This window comes from Rhineura floridana, chromosome 1 (assembly GCF_030035675.1).
Source record: "Rhineura floridana isolate rRhiFlo1 chromosome 1, rRhiFlo1.hap2, whole genome shotgun sequence".
NCBI classification, from domain to species: domain Eukaryota; kingdom Metazoa; phylum Chordata; class Lepidosauria; order Squamata; family Rhineuridae; genus Rhineura; species Rhineura floridana.
The window spans coordinates 24045832-24066138 of record NC_084480.1 but is presented as its reverse complement, the minus strand read 5'-3'; the positions used below and the strand labels follow the sequence as shown (position 1 = coordinate 24066138).

The 20307-nt window shown below is 41.6% G+C and overlaps 1 protein-coding gene across 3 annotated transcripts in view; it reads right to left on the bottom strand.

The window, feature by feature from the left end:
• Positions 1 to 239: 239 nt before the first annotated feature.
• The window catches only part of SUB1 (SUB1 regulator of transcription), a 414045-nt gene continuing 393977 nt past the window's right edge, over positions 240 to 20307 (bottom strand). The window contains exons 1-5 of one of the 3 annotated variants that reach the window (XM_061615834.1): positions 17538 to 17665; positions 13760 to 13849; positions 10993 to 11112; positions 7465 to 7573; positions 240 to 494 (exon numbers count right to left, since the gene is read on the bottom strand). In XM_061615834.1, the coding sequence (XP_061471818.1) occupies positions 415 to 494; positions 7465 to 7573; positions 10993 to 11112; positions 13760 to 13831 (381 nt within the window). In that variant the 5' untranslated portion in view covers positions 13832 to 13849; positions 17538 to 17665 and the 3' untranslated portion in view covers positions 240 to 414. Of the gene's footprint in view, positions 495 to 7464; positions 7574 to 10992; positions 11113 to 13759; positions 13850 to 17537; positions 17666 to 20307 lie in introns of those variants that run through there. The other 2 variants (XM_061615825.1, XM_061615846.1) reach the window with 2 other exon arrangements.

Sequence of the window (20307 nt, the reverse complement as noted above, 5' to 3'; positions counted from 1 at the left end):
CAGCAAAATAGATATAAAGCTGTGATGTGCTACACATGTAGTCCAAAGACATGCCTTACTAGAATAGTCCAACGGGATATTTTTCTGTCTTGTTATCAAAGCAAACAAAACGTTTCCCTCGTGTTAGATTTGAGTCAAGAAGGCCACCGACAACTGTAACTTACTCCGAGAATTAATTGAATGTTTTATTTTACACCATGATGTGAGAACATAACACCTGTTTAATAAAAGTATACACATTTGTAACTTCACTCAGAATACACTTTTAATGCACATTAAAAAAAGCGTTCATCTTACAAATTGTTTTGCAATCCAAATATACAATAGCTTGGAAAACAAATAGTTTAGAAAATGAATGCCAATGTAAAAAGACTACTTAAACCTCTAACAGTAGAGTTTCTGTATGGCTTGTCTTTACAGTTTTCTTACAGCTTCATCAATATCAGTAATCTGTTCCTTCAACTGGCTCCACTGTTCTGGATTTAGAGAGATGCCTAAAGTAAACCAAAACAAATTAAGATTACTTTAGACTCACATCCATGCCATGAATACACTTACGCAATTGCAGGATTCACTTATACTTCTGGAGAACCTCAATTTTCATATTAAAAAAAAATGCTGATTTAAGGACAAGAAATGAGACAGGACCTCAGAAGAACAGGGGTCAGAGACAAGTTGGAATCAGATACCCAGGGGCAGCAACCTGCATAGTTCTTTAACTCTCTTCGTGGCTAATAGACTTATTACAAGTTAAGCCAGTGTAAATAAATTGGACTCTTTGTATGGCTTTTCTTGAAGTAGAATTCATGTTACTTTGGAGCACAATTCTTCAAAACAGAGGCTTGGATCCAGAGAAGCACCAGTGGAAGGCTTCTTTCCCATCTCCACCCCTCATCCCTGAGAAACCCTCTTCCTGAAAAAGCCTCTCCTGAGAGTTGGGGGACCCTCCTGAATGGGATGTGCTATGGCACTGTATTTCAACCTTGGGTCCTCGGTTGATGTTGGACCACAACTCCCATCAACTCTAGCCAGTTTAGCCAACAGCCAAGGATGATGGAAGTTGTGGTTCCAGCTAGCGTCCATAGGCAGGAAAAACAGTGGAATTGTGGGAGTAGGTCAGCTCACACATGTGACCTCCCCAGTCTTTTCATGACGAGACAAACACCGTGGTCCCAGCTGCATGGCAGCTCCAACAGTTGATGACCTACGCCCTTGAAGAATGTAAATAATGGCACTCGGAAAACAACACCACACAACTGAGAAACAAGAATAAACTGTATTGCTGAAAAACAATCAATACCAATAAAGGGCAAGTATAGAGGTCCTGGCCCACATGAATAGGTTATCAACAGTCATGACCCCCACATCAAGGGCCAAAGGCCTAGGAAAGTGGTACAGTAACATAGCCAAGGTATTGTCACAAATCAGCAGTATTGAGAAGCAAACTAAAAAACGCTAGTTAACTTATTTCAAACCATCCTCCTTTCTGTTGCATTTATTTATTTATTCAAACGAAAGAACAAGGTGATGCGAAGGGTCTCATTGTTTAACTGACCTGAGGAAAAACATTCAGTGAGCCACATAGAGGTGAGCCTTGATGGACTAGCATACAGGAGAAATTTATTTCAGGTGAGTACCAAAGTCCTCTTCTCCCTGGATGATAGTCCATCAAGTGGGATATACCAAAGCAGTCCCACCAAGAATAGGGAGGGTAATGTGGCTCAGCCTTTATGAACATGCTGGCAACTACCGTGACTCAGACGTTATGAGCATACTGTAGAATGTGTCTGCCAAAGTTAGCCTCAGCTGAGGTGTGTGAGTCCATTTTATAATGGGAAGCAAAAGTACTGGAAAGAGGACCAAGCAGCTGCCTGGCAAATCTCCAATAGAACAGCACTGACCGAAAAAGCCACAGAAGTTGAGGCTGAACGCATCAAGTATGCTGTTCTAGTTTTTGGAATGTTCCAGTGCTGACCTATTGCTTGGAAGGGTACATAAATGTTCAATTATCTTTTAGCACCTGCTGAACAACCTGCCTCCCGAAACTGCCTCAGCCAATGCATAAATGTCTATCCTATAACATTTAGTAAAAGTATTTGGGCTTGTCCAGGTGGCAGCCCGACAAATCTCTTGTAGAGGTGCACATGTTGAATAAGCTGCAATAGCGGCTGCTGCTCTTGTTGAATGAGCAACTATACCTGGTAGCAATGGTATATTTAGTGAACTGTAAACTAAAGCAATGCAAGCCTTAATCCATCTTGCTAAAGTAGAAGAGGACACCTTTTTACCCAGAGTAGTTGGGTGGTAAGAAACAAACAACAAGTTGGTGTGCCTTATCAGCCTTGTCCTATTTATATAGACCTTAAGGGCTCTCCTTACATCTAATGAATGTCAAACTCTAAAGGATGGCCTCAGCAGAAGACCTGGTAGCCTTAATTTCCAGTGAATTAAAGACTGAATAAGAAGCATGTGTTTGTCTTCGAACTGTTGCTCACATGCTCAAAAAACTATATAAAAATTATCTACCCGTTGAAGACAAGGAATAAAGACAAGGTAACTTAGTTAAACATGCATAAAATTTGCTACTGATCTTTCTTGGAGGAAATGAAACAGAACTGCACATGTGTGGACCTTAGCCAAGTTACCAAGTTGTGCAGAGTAGTAATCCCTATCAAAGGTTACTTCGATCCAACAAATAATTTAATCTATAAACTAATATTTGTAATATTGATATTAATCTATAAACTGTTTATGCTGCCCTGGGACCAGGTGGTGAAGGGCAAGCAATAAACTGAACATCAGTACCATTCCAACAGATCCTTAGCTAATGAATTGAATCCTCTAGTAAAATAATAGTGAGTATGTCATTTTAGAAGAGAATACTGAATATTGTTGTTGCAGAGGATATGGCTGAAGCCTCCTGGAAAACTTGTGAAACAAAGCAATCTATATTCTCTTTATGTGTTGTTATTTAATCATTATTGTTAAGGTCATCCTATAGGGGACCCTTGAGCTCCTCAAGAATTGATAAGATATATATAATTATCCATTCCTTCAACTGTTAAAGACTGCAGCTCTCCAGGAGGACAAACTTGTGCTATGTGCTGCTTACTCTTGGAAAACACTTCCAAACAAAGCTTTTCCAGGGCTATCTGCTAGAAATAACTTTCACCTACTCATGATGCTCATGAGGTAACTGATATTTACTTGTGTATATCCCCCTGGCGCTCTAGAGGAACCAGCAGACTCTTCCCAGGGAGCAAATGTTCTGGTGTGGTGAGGGGAAAAACCAGTTTCTGAGATGGAGGTGGAACAGAAATAGCCCATCCTCGTATCAGGAGCAGCAAACACCGCTGAGAAGTAGAAGGAATGGACTTCACACCTGGTGCATTGTGTCCGTGGCCTTAAATACAGCTGTGGGCCATAATTTATTAGAGGCCATTTTGGCACTTCTTTCTGCATTCTTTCTACATTCAGAACATACCATATTTGACCCCAACTGATCTAATGTTTTACTGAGCCAGCAAAAGCTGCTCTGATAATAAAGAAATGGACTGTCCAGTATGGGACATTATGGAAAACTACTACGCACATTACAATAGCGTGCAGTTTGAAAGGCTGACCGAAGCTTCTGTTTACTGAATGTGGAGGCTGGAACCCAATAACTCTTCACCTCCTGATATGGACTCACCCAGAGTGGCCCCATATACAGTACTTGGCAACTGTGACCATGTAGTGGAATGGTGAGTGGTAAGATGTTGCTGTGGAATAGCATGAGGCTCAAAACAGAATTGAACACTGTTACTGAGCAGTAGGATGCACTTCATGCACCCAAGCTATTCTTCTAACAGTCGTGTCTAATAGAAGTACTATCTCTTTTAGTAGATTAGCTTTGGCCACTAACACAAGCACTGGCAGATTAATTGCTAATAGTTTATACATAAAATCTTAGTCTGTAGAATAGTATCTATTTGCCAAAATCATTAGTTTTTTAGTCTGAAGAAGTATTACCCCTTCAATCTAAGTCTTTTACTTAGGAGCTGGTCTGAAACACCTTGTGATTAGTACTAGGTTCTTTTGAAACCTCTGTGCTTTGGATCAGTTGGTTTGTCAGGATGATCCAATGCTGCTAACATTCTACAAAAACAAATGAATAAAATATTCATCCTTAACAGAGTGTGAAATACTTTCTTTTCAATCTGTACCAGGAAATTACTTTCCCTCCTCAGTATCTGGCATCACCTGAGGATCAAGGGAATCAGTGTTCCTAGCAGCATCTGGCTGTCTAGCCACCTGTGACATCACTCTGAACTTTGGCCCATGGCCTGCTGGAATAGCACGCAAGCCTGGGAACTTAACACCCTCCTCGTCTGAAGAGGAAGTGTGCCCATGATATGGCTTTCTCGCAATCTGACTGTGGATCAGACTTATTTATTTTATTTATTCATTTTTTAATCATCCTCATTGTTTTTGCATGACTTGGCAGCAACAATTTGTTGATAACCAGGCTGATCAGCCTGTCTGTGGCTGGACTGAGGAACTACACACACTGTCAATCAGACAACTGCAGTGCACCCAGTGTGCCACTATATGGCCCTGTTGAGTGCACTTGAGCCACTGTATCTCAGCAAATGAGAGATTTTGCATCTTCCGGCTTGTCATATCTGCTGCCAAAACAGATGCAGATCAGATAACCGCATGTACTAAGTGTCCTGCTCAGATGATCTGAATGTAGGCATATAAGCACATATACACCCTGTTTTCCTTGTGGAGCTCTTAGTTGTGCCCACAAATTCATCACTTGATGCAGGTAACGCACATGAAGCAGCCCCTAGTACTTGCGTTTGAGGTGGGCGCTGCGCATTTCACAGCTCATCTGCATGTTTGATTGCCGTTTGCCAAGCTGAATTAATGCACTTCAACTGACCAGAGCATCCAGGCCACACTTCCCTCATATAGCGTGTCTTCCTGCTCTCCAGCCATTCAGCTGCCCTTGTAATGGCCATTAGTTGCTACCGATCATTGCCACGGGACTACCCAAGACTATTGAGGGAATACAGCAGGATTATTCAGACCAAACAGTTATTTACAATTCCATAGACATCAGGAATTGACTCTGTCATTCTTTATGGAAAGGCATCAAGGTGGACTGCTCTTCCACCTGTGAACCATCTATATCCTTCTGCAGGGAGACAACTGAACCATCGTACACATTCCGTTGCATCTCAGCGGGTTGTTTGCCAGACCTCTGCACAATCAGTCTCGGTGCTCTACCTCTGGACACCTCATGTGGGTCTGGTGAAGCGCTGTCATATGATCTCTGTTGCTGCTCATTAACCACATTTGTGCAATGTTATTTTGAGCTGCTCATGAGGTTGTGAACTACCACTCCATTCATATGTTTCCTCCTCCACAGCAACAACTGAATCATCGTGCATAAACTGTTGCCTAGCAGAATTTGATCTGTCAGGTCTGTAAGCTTAGATGCTATGAGGCTGGTGTCGGTGGCAAATTCATCCTCCAAACTTGACTCCTCAGCGTGTCTAGCTACAGGGCTGTGTAGGCTCTTGGTGGGAACAACAGAGGCTCTGTGATGGAGCTAAGAGTTTACAGTGCACTGATTGCAGCTGCTAGTGCTGAGCGCTGGCTTAGAACTGGGCTGTGGAATAGTCCCTAGCCCCCCTGAGGGCAGAGAAGGCACTGGCTCGTTTGAGGAAACAGCCTTCTCTGAGGGAGCAGTGGCAGCAGTCTTCACTTTCTTTTCAGAGGGGCCGCCAAGAGAACTGCTTCCAAAATGGCGGCAGCTCTCTTTTTGGCGGGAACTAACAGGACGGTGGTGACATCTGGAACCTCTGCTAGTGTCCCTGCTAAGTGCTTGGATTTTTGAGAGCCTTACGAGGCACTGACTGAGATAATCCGCTACAGTGCGCACTGGCAATACTCTGAGGCGAGATGTTGCAAGCCGCCATCGTTCACTCTTCTACACACACGCCTTGCTGGGGTGTGGAGGGAGCCTCTTTACGGAGCACCTCACACGCACACACACCTTGCTGGGGTGCGGGGGTGTAACGGGTGGCTCTGAATCGGCTAGGTTATGCCCTTGAGACAAGCCCCTATTCCTGCTCCAACCAGCCGAGGGAGGGAAGGAACGAAAGCGGGAGGGGGGAAACAGAACGAACGGTAAGACTTCCGAGACACTGACAAACTTTTTAAAAAAACAGATACTGACGATGATGAACACACTCACCAAGTGGGAAAACAAAGAAAGAACAGAGTAAAAATCAAAAGGTAAGATTAACTAATGAACGGAGAGAGAAGAAAATTCAACTGCCTAGGACAACGAGGCAGGAAAAGACTGGGGAGGTCATGTGTGTGAGCCGACCTACTCCCAGCAATTCCACTGTTTTTTCTGCCTATGGGTGGAGCCCATAACCCACTTGATAGACTATCATTCAGGGAGAAAAACCAAGAGCGAGGAAACAAAGGAATACTTGATTCTATTCAGGTTAGCCACTTCACACAAGCAGGTTAAACATAGTGTGACCAAATGTGAAAGAGGACAGGATCCTTATGCCTTTAGTAGTTGTGTAGAAGACGGAATTTTGGTAAATGCCTCGTTATGTCCAGCCTGGTATACATACATGGAATGGGTGATGTGGTAGAATGGACTGTACTACTTCAGTCTGCAGGTAGATTGAATATTTAAATACTTTTTTATCCTATTGTTCAGCCAAATAAGGTTCCCAGAGTGGTGTATGAATCACTATAAAACAAGACAGTCCATGCCCTCAAACAAATCAAATCAATGCCCTCAGACCTACAATTTAAAAAAAGACATGACACACACACGGAAAAGGAATTGGGAGGGAGAAGGAAATAAGCAAGCTGAGGGCAAAGTTCTTAGCCACAGGTTCTTCTAAAGACCAGTTGAAGTGGAAAAGAGGAGGAGACGAGCTGCTCTTGGCTGCATGGATGTAGTGGCTCTGCATCCCCTTCTTTCCCCTCCTCTGTTACAGCCTGATATAATGTACATTGCTGAATGGTAGCCCATGTAAAATGCCACCTGCAATTAAGAACAAACACAAAAGCCTAGCCTCACAGAGAAAGATCACGGACCACTACTTGTTATACTAGTTTTCCATTATTAGGGTATTTTTTAATATAGGGGAACATTCAATTAAGTATTATTCCCCATCTGTGGACTGAAGTAGTACAGTCTATTTTACCACCACACCACATTCTGTTGGATGTGTAGAATAGGCCTTGGTGCTGCAGCAGTGAGAGAAGAGATACCAGCCAGAACTCTTCCTATTCAACTACTAAAAGATACCTTTATCCTTTATTCCACCTAGTAACGTAGTTACAATGCCACAGATATTTAGGTATGAAGCCCAAGAACCCAATATAGTGAACAAAGCATTATCTAAAACTGTAAAGTCACCATGCAGACGACATATGAATTACCTTTTCTGCCAGGTTTCATTTCACCTTCTTGATCCATCCAGTATTCCCTAATATCAATTAGGACTTTACCTTTAAAATCACGAACACTGACATATCTCATTTTACCAATCTGCCAACAAATTAGAGAACTCAATCATTATTTTACCTAACGCATGTAGTAATTCTCTTCAAAATAAGATCTTGCATACAACACAAGACTATAGCTTATTTTAGAGATCATGTAATCAAGTGTTGCTTCTCTGTGAAATCTCTTTCAAATTAACAAGCAATGACAGCTCAGAGAGGTTGGAGAATCCATTTCTTTCAGCAGAAACTATTTGTAAACCAAATGGACTTATTAGCTTTTTTGTCAGAAGCATGTTTCCTTTTTGTAGAATTATCATCAAGGAATATAAAAAAAGTAAACAAGGGGAATCTACTCAGATACCTTTAGCACTTGACTGATGAGGACAACATAATCATCTTAGCCTCTGGCTTTCAAAAATATGTACACACACACAAATTCAAAAAAAGGGTAGATATACACAAGTTTGGTAAATGTTGGTAAACCTCCTACGTTGTCTGATGCCGGAATATGAACTAATCAAGGATGAATTTAAAGACATAAAATTACTTATGCATTATTAGTTTTCTGGCAATGCAACAAGCTACAGTGGTAGTCTCAAGGTTAACATTAGCACCTGAAAGTAGCATTAAATGAAAGGCTATCAAGCAGACTTGTTTATTAAGAGTAACTAGGGATATAAAATTTCCACAAATTTTGAAGCCATGGGGGAAAAAAAACAGGTCCCCCCCCGGGGGTTTTGCAGAAAAAAACGGAAATTTTCAGAAAAAATGCAGTGTTAGCACTTTTTACAGATTGAAAGTCACTTTGTTACTTCCGGAACATCAAATGTAATTATGTACAAGTTGGTTTGGCATAAAATTATCACATTTGGTATATTAAAAGTACATTTTATTCAAACAATTATTACAAATTGAACTTACTTTTTAAAATTTTTACTTTTTTTTGTAACAAATGGATCTACAAGATCCTGAACTGTAAGGAACACCTGAACTGTAAGGAACCTCTTTCATTTTGCCAGTTTATGAGGAGCAGGCAAAAAAGTTTTAAATACAACAAAAGAAACCATCAACATTAATAACAAAGAAAATTATTTATGTCTCTGCTAGTCCTCTACAGTGTCAAGCAGACATAAAGCATCCATTCCCATAAAAAGAACTGAGGGGGGAAAAAAAGGGGGGGGGAACCAAGATTCAATGAAACATTTTATTCATCATGCTAAAATAAAACATTCCATAATCCATTTTTTCTTCATTTTTTCAGAAAAAAAACAAAAACGGCTTGGGGAAAAAACCAGTTTTTTCCAGAATTTTCTGGGCCTTCACATCTCTAAGAGCAACTAGGTATAAAAAAGGCAAACATAAAAATTATTAGAAAGATGATAAAGTGTAGTGACAACTGGCATTAACATTTTCATAGAAAATGTGCTAGTCACCAGCTAGCGACCTATATTTAGGTTAGGGTACCAAACCAAAATGCAAACACAGTTTAGAGATTACTGTTCAGGAAGCCCCAGAAAGAGAACAAACATCCTGAAGTCATTAATGCAGGAAACTGAAGCCTTCAGAATGCTAATGTTAGAAAAGTTGATAGCCGATACTCTCAGATGCCTAGCTTATAAGAAGGGGTGGATAATGATGTAATAGGATGAGTTGGGGGCATTATACTAATTGCACCGAGACTTTATAAACTTTTATAAAAAGCACCTTCCGTTAATTCTATAATTTCTAAATTGTCTGAAGACCCATTAAAACCCCACACATACTTGCAGGATTGAATATAAGGGAGAATAGCTTCAATATCTGTTGTATATCAAAGGACTCCAAATATCTCTACCACTGCAGATGTCAAGAACAGCTTGGACATGTATTGGCTATCAGTAGCTTAATCTTAATATATCCTGTAATGCAAGGAATGAGTTATAACTTCTGAAATGCTTTTAAAATGTTGACTCATATGTACTTAGAATTTCAATAAACTGACAAGCTACACAATTATAGTTTACACTAGCTCAGATCTCCTCACTTGTTAAGCTTGCCTTTTCTGTATGCAGCAATAAATCCCACCCCCAAGCAAACTGCCATGACCACGGCCATGGCTTTGAAACACACGATTCCTGCCCATAGGCAAACCTTTGTACACTCCGCCCATCACCTCTGCTTCTGATGTCCCCAATCTCTGCTCCTTTTTTGCCATCTTCACCAGTACCTTTGGCCTCTAAAAGCTCCAATTACTTTCCAGTCCCACAGCGAACATTTAGTGCCAATTGAACAAACGTCATGTAAAATGTTGTTATAATAGTTAAAAAGTAAAAAGTATAGTGCGAGTCGTTTACACTTCGAGAAATTAAGGGCATAAAGCACAATCATGGTATCACATAAAGGTTTTATGTTTGGAACTTTTGCCATTCTCCCAGGAATTCTTACACAACCCAGTAGGGTAAACTAGGATTACCCTTATTTCACAGTAAGAGCTGAAACTGACAATAACTTGGTTAAGGTCACTGGTGAGTTGATAGTTGTACTGCAATTTGAACCAAAGACTTCCTAGCTTGTGCTCTTAAGCATGATGCTGTTTGCTAATGGAAAATGAAACTGCTAGTTACAAAATCAACCTTTCTAAATTTGTCATTATCTCATATGCATACATTTAATTAAGAAAACGTCAATCCTTACGCTGCATAAGCAAATACCTGCCCATACATCAATTGTTTTAACATAGCACAGGCAGTCTGATCTCCAGTAATCTTCACCCAATTTGGCAGCAAGTCAGAAATGCTATTCAAGTACATTTTTTCAGTCACTTGAACACACTTCCCTCTAGATCAGTTCAATATAGATTTCCTTTGTATGAACATCACACAGGCACAGACTAACTCCTTAGTGAAGGAGAATTTAGTGTGCTTTGTAGGAATGTCATTCAGAGACAAACTAAGATGATTTGACATATTTGTGCCAGGCTAATAACAAATTACTCCCATTTTTTAGTTCAGTAGCTCTCAGCATACAAGGCCACTAAATCCAGTGACAGGAAAATACCATTGCTTTTGGAAGTTCAGTTTCCTTCCTGAACTACCCGCTGTTGATTGGAACTACATGCAGCAGCAATACTTCCAAAGCTCTCCCACTCTGTACCACCCTTTTTGTGTTACTGACACTTACTAGTACTGGAGTGTTAGTACCATTTTCAAAAGAACATAAAGCGTTCATAGCCTTTCTTCAATAACCATAACAATGCTTAGGAAAACTACAATTAAGTATGAGAACCAGTGTGCTAGCTGCTTGTAAATTTATTTAACTCATTGTTCTCTTGGCAGTACAAACTTTCTAAGTTAACAAAACAACAAATAGATTTATTTATTCCCCAATGATGATAGGTCTTCCACTCTGTAAAATTCAAGCACAACACCACAATACAGTAACCGAAGATCCAACTAACAGTTCAATGTAAGAGCCACTAGTTACCTGAAACATATTCTCATCTCTGTTGCTACTTTGCTTGGAGGCAGCAGCACCTTTGGAACTTTCACCAGTCTTCTGTTTCTTTACAGGCTTTTCTGGCGCTGCTGTTTTTTTCCTTTTTGCCTTGACATTCAAAAAGAAAAGTCAATTAAGAACTTATTGGAAAGTAGTAGTTTCAAGTTCTCCTCCCTCCCCCACAAAAATGTAGGAAGAGTGTTCAAATGTGGTCAATGTTAGCATCTCTACTCCTACTGCAAGTAGAATACAAAGTACAAAGGGTCATTTTTGTGTGATTGCCAAGGGTTTTTGCTTACTTCCTGCTACATTTGAAGGCAGAAAATGAGTTAAAGAAAAACTTCATGTTTTGCCTTTTTCTTCCAAGATCAGAGTATAATAAGGCCCCAGAAAACCACAGGAAGACACACTATTTACCAGAACCAATTTTATTAAATAAAAGCCATATTTTGCTATTATGCAAAAAGACCCTTTTTCATCAGGATTTGATGAAGGTCTTAAAAAAAAGCCTTATTTGCATTACTGCATATTTAAATTATAATCACATTCAAGTTGTGTCTACAGAACACCGGAAAGAAACAATGTGTAATTATAGCAAACTCTCCCAGAACAGCCATGAATGAGGCCTCACTTTGCATTGCAGAATTTCAGCTGAGTCTGTTTACTCACCAACAGTGCCATTCCAGTCACTCTAGATAGCTAGACATCAACTTGGGCTTTTTATCTCCAACAGAAACTGTGTAAATCAGGAAATGCCCTATTTGTTCAGCAAATTGTATTAACAAACAGTGGGGACCTCCGCCCCACCCCCTGCCCCAAGTATTAGACGTTCTAAGTGCTGTCTGTATTTATTTATTATTTGATTTATATCCCGCCCTTCCTCCTAGGAAGCCCAGGGTAGCAAACAAAAGCACTAAAAACACTTTAAAACATCATAAAAACAGACTTTAAAATACATTAAAACAAAATATATTTTAAAACATTTTTAAAAAGCTTTCAAGACATATTAAAAAAGGTTAAAAACATTGTTTTTTTAAAAAAGATTTTAAAACATATTAAAAAGCAATTCCAACACAGAGGCAGACTGGGGTAAGGTCTCAACTTCAAAGGCTTGTTGAAAGAGGAAAGTCTTCAATAGGTGCCGAAAAGATAACAGAGATGGCGCCCGTCTAATATTTAAAGGGAGGGAATTTCACAGGGTAAGTGATGCCACACTTGTACCAGGAACTAGGACATCAACATACAAAAGAAAATGTAGACTCGTTTAAGATTAAATGGATCACAGAGAGATGCAGAATGATGCTCTTAAACATTTATGCAACTTTCTACAAAGTAGCTTATAAAAGACTGAGGACTGGCAATATCAGACCCAAAAGCACTTAAAACCACCGCTCAAAAATGTCTCCCAACCTACCCCCAAAAAGTTGCTCCTGTTGTCCTGTCTTCAGTTAGAAGGGCCAGGCCAGGTACACAATTCCATTTAATGCATGCTCAAAAGTTCCTCAAACAAGCTATTTTGACCCTTCATTTAAAGCAATATTCATGAGAGTCCTGGTCTCAGAGTTGCCAATCCTGAATACTTCATCTAGTTGACTGAAATTGGGTCATTAACCAAAGAATATAAGTCAGATGTGCTTAGGGGACCATTTAAAAATGATTTAGATGAAAATCAAATTAATAGTTCCGAATTATCCAGGAATGGGGGTGCTGAAAGCACAGCCTGATGCACTTAAGTTATATTGGTTCAACAAGATACCTGTGTGAAATTCTACCAAGAAGCTGGGGGAAGAATCAGTCCATGGATGGGATAGAATCCTGCCTAGAGATGACTCTTCAGGGTCAAAGTAGATGTTATCCTTTGAACATTTTACTAAGCAAACTCAGGCTCACAATTTGCTGTTCATGGCATTGACAGGTTTCCATAAAGTGCAAGCTAGAGGGTTTTATTCTTCCCAAGATTCAATGGCAAACATTTCTACACCAGTTACAGATTCCTGTTTCTCCCTTGTATATGCATACAACTGTGAAAAGCATCACAAATTCATAATGATGCAATTAGTGAAAGTTAAAGAAATGTGAAGTAGAAATATATCAGTATTTTGCAATTTAGTATACATTGACATTTGGATGAAGAACTGGACTTAGTACTTACCCCCAGAGTTTTTTCCTCTCAAAAAGCATTCTATTACAACAGATCTCTGGCTGCAGTCTTCTCTATGCCTACAAGCCAGTGGGACTTAACAAGTACATGTGCCCAGAATGGAGGTACACTTGAAATGAATGATCTTAATGTGTCATGGCCTTCAAATTGATTGGTGTATCTTTGTTTAAACCAATGATCCAAAGGACTTAAGACTTTGACTAGAGATATGAATGAAAACTGAACAAGCTGAATAATTTTAAAATATTTTATATCTTAAAATTGAAATAAAAAATAATAGTATGCAGCACAAGTATGCTCAGGAAGACTTTATTCTGCTAACTAAATCCAAGATAAGTGCATTTTAATTACTATTTTATGAACAGAGGAAACGGAATCACCTCCCCCCAAACCCTTATGATTTTTAGGCGCCTATGCAAGGCTCTGCCATTTATAAATGCCTTTAGATAAAAATGAGTCTCTGGGTGGCTTATGCCACTGTTTTATTTTTTGTTGTTTGTATTTTGGTGATATTGTTGGTATATATGTTTTACCAATGTTGTGAGCAACTGTGCAAATAAAGGCATGCAAAATGTTTTAAATAAAATAAATCACCTTTTTATCAACTTCACTGTCTGAATCGCTGGCAGATGAGCTTGAAGACACAAGTTCTTTTGATTTAGGCATTCTAGGAAGAACAAAATGCTGTGAAAAAAAGCATTCTACAATAAGGGATTCTCACAATTTCACACCCCCTCCCATTATGCAATCTTTTCTATCACTGCAATTCCACGCACACGTTTACTCTGAAGTTACACTGAAATTTATGGGGCTTCAAAGTAATATTTAAGAAATAGGATACCAGGCACTTAGGGAAAAAGTGGCAGTAGGGGTACAGATTAAATAAGTGACTGAGGGAAGAAACATAAAATGCTTTGTCTTAAGGTCCTTTTGATTTTCTTAAACAATATTCCCTTAACTGATGTCCTCTTCGCTTACAAAACCAGGATTGAAACACATATAGGATGTTATTTTATGTTAAATCAACACTATTAAGACATTGCAACTTTAAGCACAGTCTGACAGAGCTGATTGTTAGAACAAAGCATGATAGATAGGTGTTGCATAGAGAAACAGCATGGATTAGCTTTCTTTGGACTTTCAGAAACAAGCAAGAAACAGCAGTAAGTAAAAATGGAATTGTTTTAGAATAAGAACAGCCAACTCCAGCATTTTCAAGGGTTGTGACCAGATATCCAAGTTGATTCCAGTCATAAGTGGTCAGTATTGCAACAGCAATATGAACTTCACTATTATGCACTCTGGTGTAGTTGGGGTAGCATGTACAAATCCCAAAGAGACATATAAAAAGATGTAGCAGGGTACAGAACGTATCACAACTTTGGAAGACATGATTTTCTTATAAGCAAAGCAGAACAAATGTTCCACAAAATCTATATAATTTGCAAGTGGCCTGACAGAACTGACAGATATATTCCCTGGGATATCAATTAGCTATTCTAACTTTAGAATAAAGCAAGATGGCTAAGTTCTATTTTCACTGTTAGAGGCAGCATGCATCTGAATACCAGCTGCTGGGAATGAATCTCAAGTGGGGAGAATGCTGTTGCACTTAGGTCCTGCTTGTGGGCTTCCCACAGATATGTGGTTGGCCACTGTGAAAACAGGATTCTGGACTAGATGGGCCATTGGCCTGATCCCACAGGCCTTATGTTGCCCAATATATATTAATAATCAAGAATTCTTCCCACTTGACCTTGGCTCATTCACTCTCTTCTGTTGATTCAAGCTCAAAAAGATGATAGATGAAAGAAAACGACACAGCAGCTAAGTAAGTAGTTTCATCCAAGATCATACAGCTTTTCTCCAGATGGGAAAGTATATTATCATGACATGTCCATACCACTGAAGACACATTTTGACTTCTCAAAATGTTAGAAGCTACCTTCAGATGCTTCACTAAGATGGTGAGAGGGAAAAAAGGCATTTATTTATTATATTTATATCCCACCTTTTTTCCATCATGAAATCATGGTGGTGTAATTTAAGTATGAGTAAAGTGAGAAATGGCAGATGGGATACAGAGTACAGCAGTAGTCAGAGTCAGCAGTTTAGATGTGAATGGGGAAATCTTATCAAGAGAGTTAAAACGATGGATTAAAGAATGGGAAGAGAGGACTGGAAACAAACCACGGAGCACAGAATAAAGAACATATGTGGATCCCCTGAGATTATAAGGAAGATATCAAGCATATACTGGGAGTAGGCTGATTAACAGGACAGGCATACTGAGGGATGAGTAGCAAGACTGTCAGTATGCAATTAGTATACCTAGACCAAATTCACACCATGCATTTATTCCACTTTAAACAGTCATGGCTTCCCACAAAGAATCCTGGGAACTGCAGTTTGTGAAGGGTGCTGAGAGTTGTTAGGAGATACCTATTCCTCTCGCATAGCTACAATTTACAAAGTTCTCTGGGAAGAGGAACTGACTGTTAAACCTCTCTAGGAATTGTAGCTCTGGGAGGGGAAATATGAGGTCTAACAACACTGACCAATCTTCACAAACTACACTTCCCATGATTCTTTGAGGGAAGCCATGACAGTTTAAAGTGGAATAATAGTAGAATAAATGTATGGTGTGAATGTGGCCTTGGAGAAAAGGAGATGCAGAGCATAGGGACACGTCTGACAGCAACCTGCCCACCATGTTTGGGATGGCACAGCCTTAGCATTCATATATACATCTTGTTTATCCACCTGTGTTGCACCACCAGACCTGCACAAAAACCTATGGGCCAAGTGCAACTCTTCCCTGACCGCTTAGTCTCCTGGAGAAATTCAAAGTGCTCATTAGTTGTGGCCTTTACCATCTCTTTGTTAGAACATCCATGTGGGGATGGGAGAGTGCATGCATCAATACAACATCTGTATTACTTCTCCTGTTTTTGGATCCAGAGGCATACACTACGACTGGCACCAGGACTTCCAGCTTGTTGCAGCCAGACTTGCAAGTGCCCATATGCAAGTCAATGGAATATAGAATGGGAGCTAATGGAGAAAGTAGTGCAGACACACATGTGGAAGTGTAGATATTAAAGGAATGAACCTAGATTGGGTTAATATGTATCTGAAATACTTGTCCATGGTTAACAAAGCAATTTAGTTAAAAAAGAATGTAAAAGTGACCCTCAAGAGTGATGCATCGAGCACCCCTGCACCAGTGTAACGTGTCTTGCCATTAGAAGAGGGATAGGTATTAGAGCAGCTATTATAAAGTGTTCTGGAACACAAGCTCACAGCGTAAGACTGAAAACACATGACATTAATCAGTAATATGCCCCCCCCCATGTTTGTGGTACTGCTCCAGCATGGGAATAGCAAACAAGAATGCAGGCCTAACTCTGTCATAACAAGCCTTTGCTCCTCTCTTGCTACTACCCAAGAATGTCTCACGTCCTGTGCCACATGTGACACCCAGGAGACAAGATGGCCACCCATGAGGCAGAGGACGGGACAGAAAGTGAAGATGCAACGCATAAAAACGTCTGGGCGGGTCACTCAAAACGGAGAGGTCACTGAGGGGACCAGTGTAGCCTAGAAAGGCACCACGGGCTTGTTGCTTTTTGAGCGGTGGGGAGGAAGAGGGCGATGCTTCTAAGCAAGAGAGGCTGCAAGGACAGCCGTGTAGGAGTGAGTGGGAAGGCAATGCGGGAGGGGAGCGGATTGCTAGGAAAACCCCAAATGTAGGAGGAACCGTTACAAAAAGGGGGGGAGAGAGAAGACGAGACCACAATACAATTTTCTGTATAGAAGATGGGAGACGATAGTGATAAGAGAGGAAGATGACCGTGTGAATGCAGCCAGGGGGAAAGGAAACTGGGGCAAAGGCGACACTTTTGCCTAAGGAAGTGGTGAGGTGGAAATTCCCGAGACCAAGGGGAGGGAGGCGGTTCCCAGCCGCCATTTTCTCCCTTCCTCGGATGCTTCCTCTGCCCCCTTCCTTCCCCAACATGGCAGCCTCTGGGCTACCGCGCCTCCTCCTCCTCTCCCCCCACACCACTCCCAGTTCGACCCCCACCCTTAGAAACGGGGCAAGGCGGGTCCGAATGTACCCTCCACCCATGGGAAACAGATGTCCCTCCTCCCTCGCTTCGCCGGGCCGGGCCGGGCACCCCCCTTCCTTCCGCCCCCCTTCCTTGGGGACTCTGGCCCCGAAGAGCACAACATGGCGGCTTCAACCGTGCCGTCGCGTGCGCAACCGAGGAAAAGGCAGGCGTTCTGTTCCCCCCTCCCTTACAGAACGAGCCACGAGAAGAGAGGAGCTTGGGGGCGGCGGGGGGAGGCTAATGGAAAGGGCTGCACTCACGTTCTGCTCAGCGCCTGGTGCTCTAACTGTCTTCCCTTCTGCCTGCCTCTCAGCCTATTCCCCACGCCACAGGAAAAGCGGAAGCGACGTCCGCTCCAAGGCCCACCCACTCGAGCAATCACGTGAAAGCGCCCGCACGCTCGCGTGAGCTGCACGCTGTGAGGCGGAGGCGGTCTACGCGGAAAAGCTGGCGTTTCTGAGCGTTAGGACGAGGGCGCACGCAATTTTCGCCCCAGGAATGCATCATCATTTTCTTTTTTTAAACAAAGATGCATGTGATGAAGTCAGTAAGGCTTTCATAGTCTACGGAAATTAATGCCGTAACATGTTTTCTTTTTGAGGCGCTACAACCCTCCGGTCCTTGTTTTTGCTGCAACAGACAAATCCGGCTATCACTCCGGAACAGACCTTCAGACTGTACAAGTGTTTTGTTGTCATGCCCCTGCATAACCCCAGCCGGCTGCTTCCACAACCCCGAATTATCCGAGATAACAGAAAGAGGCTCCAATACAGATTTAAGTCAAAGCCTCTCTCATTTCAAAAATGTATTGCTTGTACTGGACGCTTACATAGGTTCTATTACTACCCAAGGTTGTTCCTAGGTTAAATAGTGCCCTGGGAGGGGGGTGCTTTAGGCACACGCAGAGCTTGGAAAAGTTACTTTTTTGAACTACAACTCCCATCAGCCCTAGGCAACATGGCCAAGCAGAGGGCAAAGACGGGTTGCATGCAAGAAGTGTCACATGTAGTCCATGCATGCAATAATTGTTGCATGTGGCACCCAGATTTCTACACAAATGTATGGCTCCTTGTAGCGGGCAGTGTGATGTTCCTGTATGTAAATATAATAAGTGCAGGTTTATTATAGGAAATATGGTAAGTGGAGTGCATGAGAAGGGGGAGTACACGGGCTGTAGAATGCTGGATGATGATTGGCTGTGTGAATGGCTGAAGGTATATATGACAGGATGACAGTTGAGTCGGGGTGGTTGTTGGATGGGGGGTGTTGGACAGGGTGGTTGATGTGGAGAGTAAGAGGTGGTTGTTGAGAGATTGGATTGGGAGTTCTGAGGCAAATAGTAGGAATTAGGAACATAAGAGAAACATATATGAAACCATATGCTTGTCAATGAAATCTATAAGTAATCTTGTTATTCTTAGTATTATCAATAAATATTTTCTTGGTTTACTTAAAGCCTGATTCTTCAGCTGGGGGGGCACAGACCGGGGGGAGGCAGAGTAACCAAGGCTGAAGAAGAAATAGTATCGAATGGTGGCAGCGGTGAAGGAAGAGATATTGTATCTACATCCAATACCACAGAGCAACACAGAGCTGTGAGCTTCATAGGCAAGAGGCTTCAGGGGGGTTGGGAATTACCTATACACACAGACACAAGGTATCAAAATAACCAGGAAGAGACTAAGGCACAGTCTAGAGGTTATATTAGATACACAGAGTGTTGGGTAGTGTGGCCTAGCAGGGGGATCTTTTGAGATCTGTGCTAGAGCAGAGAGAGGTAAAAATAAACACGACAATTCTGACTGCTGTTAGCCACGAGTGAGAGCAACACAGGTGGTGCCAGGTAAGGACGTCACAGGCAGCAGCAGGGCCCTCAGCATCACACCTGCACCTGACCAAATGACTCCTTGCCTGGAAATTTTAGTGGCTTTCACTCACGATTTGAACGTTTTCCAGTGGGTCTGGAGTTCTTCCTATGCCAAGAACAGGCCACCTACTCCGCTACAGAATCCCTCCTTCCCTGTTCCTCCTTTCATTACAACAAACTATATAACTAGGCCTGCTTGGCCTGGGCCAATCATAAACTGACCTGACCACTCTTATCTCTACTGCTGTGCAGACATAAAGATTTTATCATACCATATTTGGTTTCAACTCCCTTACAGTTGGGCTGCAGGCCTTCTTCCTTCCTTTCAGACTCCTAATGATACATTTTACAGCCAGCGTATGCCTCAAATTAGTATGTATTCTGTTTCATACACAGCTATGTAAAATATTTACTTCATCGCCAGGGAGATGTCCCATTATGTCACAAGTTGGGAATCTGTTAAGTTCTACCACTTTCTCTTTCTTATGAAAACTAAACAAAATAACAAGAATTCTAGTGAACAAGGTGGCAGGGCCAGGTCAAGTCAGGGCAGGGGCCAATAGTATAGACAGGAACTGAGGCAGGGGGGGCCTTTTTGTGGGACCCTGGAGCAAATTACCACAGTTGCCTCCACCTCTGGGCAGCCCTGCAGTTTTATGAAGTTGTGTGTCTTTTGTAGGACTGCAGAACATAGCAGTGTAGCAGGCTCTGCTACTCCCATACATTTTCCCAGCAATGTCTGTGAAACGGACCCAAGTGAGCTACTTCTTATTTGCTGCTCTGCTTTCAGTGCAATTTTCAGTTCCTCCCTGAGCCCCAAGGCTTCCTCCTCAGCTTGAAAAAGTAGGCCTTCTGTTGGAATGTCTTACAGGGACATTATCACCATATACTACATTCTGAAGTAGAAGCTTGAAAAAAAAGTTACAGACACTTGCTTTTTGCCACCCTAGCGCACTGCAGACAGTACATTAAAAAACCCCACAGCCATTGAGTTCATCTTGATGTCCCTCTCAGCTCAGTGCCCTGGGTGACCATCCAGCTCATGTAAGGCCAGCCCCTCCAGCTACACATCAAAGCATGGCAAATGCAGACAAAACATTACACCAAAGATTCCTGTTGCTGGTGCTCATGTGAAATTGTGCTAGATGAGCCAATGTGTATCT